The sequence below is a fragment of the Ceratotherium simum genome, chromosome 3, assembly GCF_057802395.1.
Source record: "Ceratotherium simum simum isolate JZ-2026a chromosome 3, ASM5780239v1, whole genome shotgun sequence".
NCBI classification, from domain to species: domain Eukaryota; kingdom Metazoa; phylum Chordata; class Mammalia; order Perissodactyla; family Rhinocerotidae; genus Ceratotherium; species Ceratotherium simum.
Genome location: NC_141902.1, coordinates 58,124,883 through 58,136,578, shown reverse-complemented (window position 1 = coordinate 58,136,578; position 11,696 = coordinate 58,124,883). Strand labels below are relative to the sequence as shown.

At 40.5% G+C, this 11,696-nt stretch overlaps 1 protein-coding gene across 5 annotated transcripts in view; it reads left to right on the top strand.

Moving 5' to 3' along the window:
• Positions 1-11,696, top strand: part of CSNK1G1 (casein kinase 1 gamma 1) — a 196,623-nt gene that overhangs the window by 172,265 nt on the left and 12,662 nt on the right. For 3 of the 5 annotated variants that reach the window (XM_087428414.1, XM_014780816.2, XM_087428425.1), the window contains 2 exons: positions 25-135; positions 10,687-10,793. The exons of 1 other annotated variant lie outside the window; for it this stretch is intronic. In XM_087428414.1, coding sequence (XP_087284540.1) covers positions 25-135; positions 10,687-10,793 — 218 coding nt within the window. The remainder of the gene's footprint in view (positions 1-24; positions 136-10,686; positions 10,794-11,696) is intronic. One more of the 5 variants, XM_004421683.3, reaches the window with a different exon arrangement.

Genomic DNA, 11,696 nt, shown 5'->3' with positions numbered 1-11,696 from the left:
TCATGCATCCTAATGCCTGAGCAGACTGCATCGTCAGAGCGCCGAGGAGAGTGGGAAATCCAGCCCAGCCGGCAGACCAATACCTCGTACCTGACGTCTCACTTGGCTGCAGACCGCCATGGGGGATCAGTGCAGGTACTTACTGCCTTTATTGCCTTTTCCTGGCCTTCCCAGCTTGGCTGGTAGAATCTTGGCTTGCTTCTGAAACTCGGGGTCCTTTCGGATGGAAACTTACAGCAAGGTTGAGCTCCCTTTATAGTTAACTGAATATCTGTGTGCTGATTTTCTGCCTACGTGGACTTGTAAGAGTCACTTGTTGAGATGATTGCTGGTTGTTTTCATTGATTAAGAAATGTCTGTATGATTTCTGATAATGATTTCTGGTTAAACCACTCCTACTACCTTGATCCACTCATGATAAACCATAAAAATAACATCAAGGTAGAAGTCTATTAGTGTCAAGTCTGTGAATTTGTAGTGTCAAGTCTGTGAATTTGTAAAGACCTGAAACGTATAAATTAAGTATTTTTTGGATAGAGGACTGCATATGTAGTTCATTCCATGTGCCTTAGCACATAAGGTGAGAATGTTAATTGGTCCAAGTCAGCCGTTTCTGAGTGAGTACCCAAGAAGTTGGGCTGTTTCTTTTTTCTCCCTGGAATAAGTGTGGTCTTGGAGAATTATTTCTGATTTCATTTGGACTATTTTAAATTTCTATTCTCTCTAGTACATAAGAACATCTTGTGTCTCTTAACTTTTCTTATATGTCATTGTCTTACTAATCTTAACCTAAATATTTTTCTCATACTAGTAAGTGACACTATCAGTTTGGGCACACAAGTGCAACCCAGAGCTACCAAATATAAATTCTTATAAAGGAATAGACAAGCCTTTTGCGCACAGAAATACGTCTTAATAGGCTTGATTGTCTAGGATATGCTTTTACATGGAATGATTCACTGAAGATCGTGTTAGTCACAGAAAGTTAGAAGACAGCTTTGGCCCTGTAAAAACCTCATAGGAACATCTAGGTAAAAATGATGACTTGAACACACAGATCTACTCTCACTTGCTCCTGAAACAGCAGTAAAAGAATGACAAAGGGATTTTTTTTTAAAGGCATAAATCCGTATAAGGATGGAGAAAACAGAAGAGGAAGCAACAAGAACTAAATGTTAGAAGCTGCAAAGCAGATGGGCAATTATTAAATGACATAGGACTCCCAAGAAAACTGAATCCTGAGCCAAGAGAGGGGAAAGCTGAGAGCCTATTTACATGGGGGAATTCTCAAAAGGCTCAGAAATTGGCCCTTGAGGGGTTGTGAGTGTGGAGGGGCATGTGCTAAAATAAAGAAGATTGATTGAAAGTCAGAGATCCCTAGATTCTTTCCTCCTCCCCAGCAAAGACCAAAGATTTATTCTTTGGAATGGGCAAAATAGAGGGTCTCTGGGTTACAGGATATGAGGCACATTTGAGGACAGAATACTATACTGAAAAAAGGGAGATTAAATGAATGTGTACATCCTGACTGCCTGCTTTCCCCATTTAGTGCTTCAGAATGCTGATAGCCAGGTATGTACCTTCCAGGCAGGAGATTGAGTCGGCTCTGGGGAATCTGACCAGGCCGAAAGAAAACATCTGAGCATACTGACAACAGGGTTTTCCTAATGAAATGGCCCAGCCACATCATTCTGCAGTGAAATCCACACTTAAAAGTGCCACTCCTGTACTCACAGTGCCAATTAACTGTGCAGTCTCCCACTTCTAAATATGAGCAGACAGAGCCGGCCCCGTGGCTTAGCGGTTAAGTGCGCTCCGCTACTGGCGGCCCGGGTTTGGATCCTGGGCACGCGCTGACGCACCGCTTCTCCGGCCATGCTGAGGCTGCGTCCCACATACAGCAACTAGAAGGATGTGCAACTGTGACGTACAACTATCTACTGGGGCTTTGGGGAAAAAAAAACAAGGAGGATTGTCAATAGATGTTAGCTCAGAGCCGGTCTTCCTCAGCAAAAAAAGGAGGATTAGCACGGATGCTAGCTCAGGGCTGATCTTCCTCACAAAAAAAGAAGAAAATATATGAGCAGACAATCAAGGATTATCAGGCTTTCTGAGGAAAGCTTTTAATAAGATAGAGACCAAAGCAAACAACAGCAACAAAAAACCCTTGTTATTAATATCCCTAGAGACAGAAGATATTGCGACTGTGAAGCAAGGACAGGATGCTATTTTATTTTATTATTTTTTTGTGTGTGAGGAAGATCAGCCCTGAGCTAACATCTAATGCCAATCCTCCTCTTTTTGCTGAGGAAGATTTGCCCTGGGCTAACGTCTGTGCCTACCGCTTGATAAACAGTGTGTGAATGTGCGCCCGGGATCCGAACCTGTGAACCCTCGGGCCACTGCGGTGGAGCGCGCGCACTTAACTGCTATGCCACCAGGCTGGCCCCAGGATGCTTTTTTTTTTTTTGTGAGAAAGATCAGCCCTGTGGTAACATCTGCCTATCCTCCTCTTTTTTTGCTGAGGAAGACTGGCCCTGGGTTAACATCTGTGCCCATCTTCCTCCACTTTATATGGGACACCGCCACAGCATGGCTTGCCAAGTGGTACATCGGTGCGCATCTGGGATCTGAACCGGCGAACCCCGGGCCGCTGTAGTGGAACACGTGCACTTAACCACTTGCGCCACCGGGCTGGCCCCAAGATGCTATTTTAAAAAGGAACATTCTAGGGGTGGGCCCCATGGCATAGTGGTTAAGTTTAGCATGCTCCACTTTGGTAGCCCAGGTTTGTGGGGTTCAGATCCCGGGGGCAGACCTATACCACTCGTCGGCCATGCTGTGGCGGTGACCCACATACAAAATAGAGGAAGATTGGCCCCAGATGTTAGCTCAGGGCGAATCTTCCTCAGTTAAAAAAAAAAAAAAAAAAAAACATTCTAAGAGCAAACCAAAAAAAGAGCTCTTGGAAATTAAAAACATAATATTGTAAACAAAAATTTAAAACTTAATAGTTTGGAAGATAAAGTTGTGAGGAAGTCTCCCAGATAGTAGAGCAAAGAGACAGAAAAATGAAAATAGTAGAAAAAAATATAAGATTTAAGGAGAGTCCAGGGGGTCCAGTTTCCAGTGGGAGTTCCAGAAAGAGAACAGATAAAGTGGAGGGGAGGAAATCATTAAGAGAATAATTTCACAGAACTTGTAGAGACTTGTTTCAGCATCAGAAGGGCTTACTGGGTACCCAACATAACGGATGACAGAACAACACTAGAGTACATCATTGTGAAATTTCAGAACACTGAGGACAAAGAGAAGATCCTTCAAGCTTCCAGAAGGAAAAAACAGTCACATGCAAAGAAAGGATCAGGAATTAGTATATGTAACTTCTGTTTTTGAATGGCTGTACTGGAAGTTAGAAGGCAATGTACAGTGCCTTCAAAATTCTGAAGGAAAATTTTTTCCAACGTAGAATTCTGTACTCAGCCAAACTGTCTATCTGGTTGGAATATAGAATAAAGATGTGGGGCCGGCTCCGTGGCATAGTGGTTAAGTGCGCGTGCTCTGCTGCTGGTGGCCCGGGTTCGGATCCCAGACGCGCACTGATGCACCACTTGTCAGGCCATGCTGTGGCGGCGTCCCATATAAAGTGGAGGAAGATAGGCACAGATGTTAGCCCAGGGCCAATCTTCCTCAGCAAAAAGAGGAGGATTGGCATGGATGCTAGGTCAGAGTTGATCTTCCTCACACACACAAAAAAAATAGAATAAAGATGTTTTCAAACATCCCTGGTCTCAAAAATTTTACTTCTCGTGCACCCTTTCTTATGAAGCTGCAGGAGGGTGTGCACTGTGAAAATGAGTGAATAAACCAAGAAAGAGGAGTATATGGAATCCAAGAAATAAGAGATTCAACACAGGAAAGAAGCAAAGGGACTCTCCAATATAGTGGTAAAAAGTTAGGAGATCCCAGGATGCAGGCGTAGAAGAGGACAGCCTGTCCCAAACAGAGGTGGTCAGGAGGCTTTGAGAGCAATTTTACCAAAATGATGAAATGGCTAGGATACTGATATGTCAGAATATCTTGAAAGTAGCTATTTAGATAAATTGCAGAGAGTTTGGTTAGAATCAGTGATTAGCAACCAATGTATAAAAAGCTAAGTAAAGATAAATTTTAAAAGATAATTAATTAACTTCAAGGAAAACAAATTATACAGGGAAGGAAAAATAACCATGGGATACTTTATGGCACAGCTGTAAATAGCTTTTAATAGTCATAATGTAAACCCTAAGAATTGATCTAGTGAAAATGACAGTATAAACTGTAATGGAAGAATAGAAGGATGGAAAAGGTGACCATAATGCCTAAAAATGATGACTCAGGTGCGTGTCATTCAGAGATATGGAGGTAGAAAACAAAGGAATCAGCTATAGAGGAAGGGAAAATGGTGGAGTGGAGGAGAGACTGCTGTTTTTCCTGACAGTCCTTGTAGAAACACTTGATTCTTTACACAAGGTGCTTATATGACTTGATAAAATAAAACTTAATGTAAATATTATATGTACATATATACACATAATAGTTTTTGTCTATCACATTTACAAAAATTTGTAAGTTTAATAACAGCCTATCCATCTACTGTTGTTGAAATGTGAATTACAGCTATTTTGGAGGGTAATTTGGCAATATCTGTTAAAATCTTAAATATCTACACTTTTTGATCCAGTGAGTCTAGTTTCAGATACATATCCCTCAGAAATGCACAGATACTAAAGATATATGTTCTAGAACAATACTGTTAAAAGAAATGAGTCACATTTGTAATTTTAAATTTTCTAGTAATCACATGAAAAAAGTAAAAGGAAACAAGTGAAACCAAAAATATATTTAACCCAATATGTCTAAAATAGTTCAACATAAAGTCGAAATTAAAAATATTACAGATATTTTCTTATTTATGTATTTTATTTTTTACTAAATCTTTGAAATCTAGTGTGTTTTTTACATTTACAGAACATCTCAATTTGGACTAGCCACATTTTAAGTGCTCAGTAGCCACACGTGACTAGTAGCTACTGTATTGGACAGTCCAGTTCTAGAATGTTTATTGCTGGCTTGTTTCTAATCCCGGAAAATCAGAGGCAGCTCAATGTTCATCAGTTCAGCATTAACTAAAATATAATACTTCCATACAGTGAGGAGAGGTAAATCTCTGGATAGTATGGGAAATGTCCAAGATGTGTTGCAGAAAAAGCAAATTATAAAACAGTGTGTAAAATTTGGCCCTGTTTCTATTTATTTTCACATATGTATGAAAAAATTATTATATAAAAGAGAATACACATACACACGCACACACATGTATGTTAGTGTATGCAGAAGGAAAAAAAAGAAACAGTGCAGGGTAGGGGTGGGCAAATACAACCAGTGGGCCAAATCCCACCCTCTGCTGTTTTTGTAAATAAAGTTTTGTTAAAACATAACCACACTCATTTGTTTACGTATTGTCTGTGGCTGCTTTCATACTACAATGGCAGAGTTGAATAGTTTCAACACAGACTCTATAGCTCACAAAACCTAAAATAGTTACTATTGTTCCTTTTACATAAATACTTTGCATACCCTTGTTCTCAAGGAACATACACCGAATTTTCCACAAGCTACTTCCCTGTGATGATATCACTGGAAACTTGCACTTTTTATGTTGTCTTTTTTAATGTTCTAATTTTTTTTCTTATAATAAACATGCTTACTTTGTAATTAGAAAAAAAAACAAAAATAATAATTTTGAAAAGGAAACCCCACATAGTCAGATGTATCTGAACAGTTTAGGTTACTAGATTTGTGTTCCTAGAACATGGGTGCTCATTTGGATAGTGTTTCCTATTGTCCACTGTGAGGGGTTGTCTTTAGATTAGAATTGGAGTCAGTTAGGGGCTGCCCCGTGCCGTGGCCGTTAAGTGCGCGCGCTCCGCTGCTGGCGGCCCGGGTTCGGATCCCGGGCGCGCACTGACGCACCGCTTGTCGGGCCATCCTGAGGCAGCGTCCCACGTACATAAAGTGGAGGAAGATAGGCTAGATGTTAGCTCAGGGCCAGTCTTCCTCAGCAAAAAGAGGAGGATTGGCATGGATGTTAGCTCAGGGCTGATCTTCCTCACAAAAAAAAAAAAAAAAGAATTGGAGTCAATTAGTTTTTGGCAGCACTTTTGCAAAATACACCCTCCCTCCACTCTTTATAAACTAAGTTCTGCCAGCTTCCTTGGCAGTTGGGTAGAGGACAGGCAATTGTGCCATTTCCCTAATACTACTTTAAGCTCTGCTGCTCCTCACTGTATCTGCCTCTTTGATTTTAGCACCAATTTTTGTAAACTCGTAAAGGCTGTGCTTTTTGCAAACCAAATTAGCAGTACCTTTCTAGCAACAGATGCCCACATATTCCTGAATTGTGTCACTTCCCAAAGATAATGTGGTGAAAGCATGCTTGGCCTAACCTGGATGACCTGCAGACACCATGACCCTGGGAGGGAATGCAGAATGCCAAAATGAGAAGAGTTTGCTCTGATGAGGTGCATGGACACTCCCATTCCAACCTTTTTAGTGGGCAGACCCGTTATGGTTCCCATCCTTCCAGTATTTCCACACATCTTCCATACGTGGAAGGCGTAAATTCAAGAAGATAGTGCGTTTTTCTCTTTCAAAAAGATGACTCTCAAGTTGTTTAAATTAAAACATATAGGAAATATCTAGAAATCTCCGTGACCAAGCAAGGGCATAAGACTTAAGAATGACATTTAACATTTAGCTAATATTTGCTTTGCTCAAATCTTTATAATTTTTAATTATTTACAACTCTTGTTGAGGTCAGTATTATACCCATTTTATAGATGGAGAAGCTAAAGTAGAGAATTACCAAATATATTAGTTGTGAGAAGTAGGATTGAAATGTTGATTATCAGCTAAAGTACTGCTTCCTTTGGTACACAGCTCTGATTTTTCTTCACACTAACATTTTGAAAATGGAACTAAGTCAAATATTTGAGTTTCCTAAAAGGGATATTAAGGAATAAGGTCAGAATAGTACTTCACCTTAATCTCTTTCATGGATAATCCTATAAGATATTAATTACTTTGGTCCTGTGTAATATAGCTAGAGGAATGTGGGATTAATTTTAATAGTGATTACAGCAAAATAAATGTCAGTATTTCAGGTACACAAATAAAGCTTATTTTTTAATGACGTTTTACTAAAAAATTCAATAGAAAAAGTACAAAAATGATATTGTTAAAAATACTAATAATTCATTACATTAATAAGGTTTCTTTACAGTTTTTCAAATTGCTTTCCTAGACATCATTGTATGTGACTGTCATAGTAATTGTGTGGTAGATAGGACCAAGGTTATTGGCCTGATCTTACAGAATTAGAAACCAGGGCTCACAGAGGATGTTGATGGTAGAGGTAGGCCTGGAATCCAGCCCGTCGGTCACCTACACTAATGTTTGTTCCACTGCGCATCTAGGCAGCAGTTCAGTGGTTTGACAACCTGTACCTCCAACCTGAAATAATTAAGTGGCTGCTCTAAAGGGCCAGATTAGTAGCTATTGATTCCTGAGTATATTTTAGGTGCAGTTAAGTTTAAGGTTAGACAGCGGGTGGTAAGCTTCCCATTTGTGCCTGATTCAATACAAGATGTCTAGTCTGTAAAATGGGGATAACCTCTTCTTCCTTAGATTGTCCAAGGGCATTGCTTGTGGGCCAAGTGGCAATTCATAGCAAGGAGAAGTTAGAGTATGAGACATGTGAAACGCTGTGAGCAGGCACCATGACCCAAAGTCACCAAGTAATTCACAGTAGTGGTGCTTACTCCTGCTTTGTTTATGTCAGTAGAGGCCAAGACATTTTATTTAACATCTTGTCTAGTTCCTGAATTGTTCATATTAAAAAACTTACTATGATTTCTCTTTTAACCCCTTGTGCCCACAGAATGAACTTACTAGTATTAGCACTAGTGTGCGGCCAGAATGTGCCCACAAGAAGCAAATGTAGGCTGAGGAAATTAACAAAACAGCGTTAGCCTGAGGAGCTGTGGTTCTCCAATCTGTAAACCCTCTCTCCTCAACTTTTTATTTTTGCTGATTTTTTCTCAACTTTTTATTTTGAAATTTTCAAATCTACAGAAAAGTGGGTGTGTGTGTGTAATGAACCTGTGTATATCCTTAACCTAGATTAAGGAATTATTAAGATTTTGCCATATTTGCTTTAACTCTCTGTGTGAGTTAGGGGGGAGCGGAGGGGGTTTGCTAAACTATTTGAAAGTAAATTGCAGTCATCATTACATTTTATCCCAAAATATTTCAGCCCGCATCTCCTAAGAATGAAGACATTCTCTCGTGTAACCAATAACACTATTGTCATATTTAAGAAAATTAATTCCATAATATTTCATGTACTGTCCATATCACATTTCCCCCAACTGTCCCTCAATTTTATAGTGTTCAGGATCTAATCAGGGTTCATACATTGCATTTAGGTGTTATGCCTCTTCAGTCTTTTTCAATCTCTCAGTCTCTTTTAATCTATAACAGTCATCCCTGTGTTAAAAGAAAGAAAAAACAGTTTTTAAAATATGTCTTTTTTGAATAGTCCACGCTTGTCCTATAGAATGTCCCGCAGTTTGTATTTGTCTATGTTTTTCTGTCATACTTAGATTCAGATAAAACTTTTTTGGGGGAGGGGGGCGAGAATACTGCATAGATAATGTTATATAGTAATTATTATATCATGTCTGGAGGTAAATAAGGTCAGGTGGTTCCATTAATCAGAGATTCTAAATTTGATGACTGGCAGAAATTTGGGTCTCCCTTTGGTAAGTCCAAATTTAATGTTGTAGTTTTCTTTGACTAACTGTACAGCATTGTTTTAATTTTTGTTAAAGTGTGTATTATTAATAAGAACAATAAATATTTCTGATTTAGAAATAATGGTGGGCATAGACTGTTAGTAAGCAGTATTCCCTTTGTCTGCTCTTTTCTCCTTGAATAAATACCCCAAAGACTCCTTATATTAATATTTCCTCCCACCTTCCTCTTTTTTTTTTTTTGTGAGGAAGATCAGCCCTGTGCTAACATCTGCCAATCCTCCTCTTTTTTTTTTTTTTTTTTTTTGCTGAGGAAGACTGGCCCTGGGCTAACATCCGTGCCCATCTTCCTCCACTTTACATGGGACGCCGTGACAGCATGGCTTGCCAAGTGGTGCATCGGTGCACACCCGGGATCCAAACCAGCGAACCCCAGGCCGCCGCAGCAGAGCGCGCGCACTTAACCGCTTGCGCCACCAGGCGGCCCCCAACCTTCCTCTTTATGACTGTACAGGAAATTTTTGCAGATTAACTGCTGGTGAGGACCTCAGGTCTAGAGAGAGATAGGAATAAAGATTTATGGTGGGAGAATAACAGCAATATGAACATTTATTGAGCCATTATCATGTACCATGGCACTAGGCTAAGCACTTTCTGTGGATCGTCTGCACAGTAACCCACTTAGGTAAGCAGCATTGTATCCCCATTTCACAGATTAGGAAGCTCAGTCACAGAAAGGTTGAGGATCTTGCCCAAGGACCTACAGCAAGTAAGTGGTAGAGCTAGGGTTCAAACCCAGTGCTAAGTCTAGAGCCCATTTCTTATTTACTGTTCTATGCTGCCTCCATTACTGTGTTCCAGGTATTGTACCAGACAGTGTCTCATACATTTTATTGTATAATTCTCACATCAGCCTGTAAGAAACAGTCTCAAATAGATGAAGTTACTTATCCAAGGGCATATGATATCCGAACCATTTATCCTATTTTGTGGTTCTCTCCCATGTTTCAGCCAAGGTCTTTAACAGCAGAGTGGTTTGTCCAGCGGGGTCCCTTTTCTCACTTCCCAGCACCCACATAAACAGGAATCATGTGCTGGAAATGAAACCAGGTGGCAGAAGCAGCTGCACAAGCAAGAGAAGCCTGATCGGGTCCACATTAACCAGATGACAGGAGTGAGAGCCTTCAGTTACAGTTCGGGGACCATCAGTGAGAAATGGGATGACACTGAACCTGAAATAAAGATTTTTGAAATAAGACTGGTCTTCCAAGGGAAAACATTTCCTTATCGTCTGCCCTCTCACCAGAGAGGATGTGGCAGTCTTGTTATTTGAGTAACTTCAAACTAATGATCAGAGCCACGAAGAAATTTCTGAAGGAAAGTGTGATTGCTTGTAGTTTCTGATACCCACTTTTGGTTTCCTTTTTAGGATTTTTTTTAACATCATCACTGAGTCTATATATAATTGTAGCTGAGAGGAGTGGAATTATAGAGAGTAATGTGACCTATTTCATAGGATTTTTGTGAGGATTAAATTTACACGCACGCACACATGTAGAAGAGTGCCTGACACAGAGTAGGCATTCAGTGTGGAAGTTATTATCATCATTCTATGATTACATCATTGAATTTTGTGTTGTCTCATGATGTGAGTCTGGAAACCTTCCCTAAATTAGGACAATTGGCCCCTCAACCCAGGAAAACAAACATTCCAGATACTGCCTGGCTAGTACCTAAGCTAGAGACTAGATCTCCCTTAGTGACCCTGTCTGGTGCTGGCAGGAGGCTCCTGTTGCCATGGTGTCTTTCACACTCTATCTTTCTGTTTCAGGTGGTTAGCTCAACCAATGGAGAGCTGAATGTCGATGACCCCACAGGAGCCCACTCCAATGCACCAATCACAGCTCATGCTGAGGTGGAGGTAGTGGAGGAAGCTAAGTACGTTCATCTTGCAAGGGGGCTCTTGAGTCATAGGTTGAAAAATGTTTTCTCTGTCTCTTTCTCTCTGTGTGCTGCTCATCTCAGACTGGATTCCTCATGCTTGTGTCCACAGCTTTCTTCCTTTGTTTTATTTTTTGCATGGTACCTTAAAGCCGCTGCTGCCCTTCTTTAGCTGTGATTTCTGGGAAGGCAGTCACATTTTTCTGGTCCACGTGGAGCAAAAAATAGTGAACTAAAAGAATCATGATGTAAAAGCTACAACAGAGAGTAGTCGTGAGCCTCTTGGGGCCCTGGAACTTCTTGCTTCCTGTGGGACACAGAGAAGTATCTGCTTATCTAGATAAACCATGGGTCATGCTGAATAGCATTAGATTTCTGGTTCTTGACTAACCACTCTGTGTGTATAGTCCTGGAGCAAGGGTTTCAGGGCCATTTTGTTCTCACTTGAGTGATTCTGGATTCAGAGAAACTCAGATAAGCCAGACAAGAAAAATAGGCTCTGTACCTGTGAGTGAAAGAGTCTTGGGAAGGAAGGGAACTCACACTAATCCCAGTAGGGTAAGGAGGTTACCCTACTCCCTTTCTGCTTCCCTTGCATGTGAATGTCTTGCCCTGCCCATACCACCAGCCCTTTGGTGCTCTCTGCATGGTCTGTGTTTGAACTCTTAGACTATGGGGTGGAAGGTGAAATAACTGTTGATTCTGCTGCAAAAGCAGCATTTCTATTACTTCTTTCCCTTTTTGCCCCATCCCAAATTCAGATCCAGATTTAAACTCCAAGAAGACATGAGATAGGGAGAGAGAAGTCCTTTGCAAATCAGTACCTGCTGCCAAGCTTGATATGGATGACCTTTCTTGTAAACCCTTTGAGAACATTCAGGCTATTGCAGTATCTTGTTC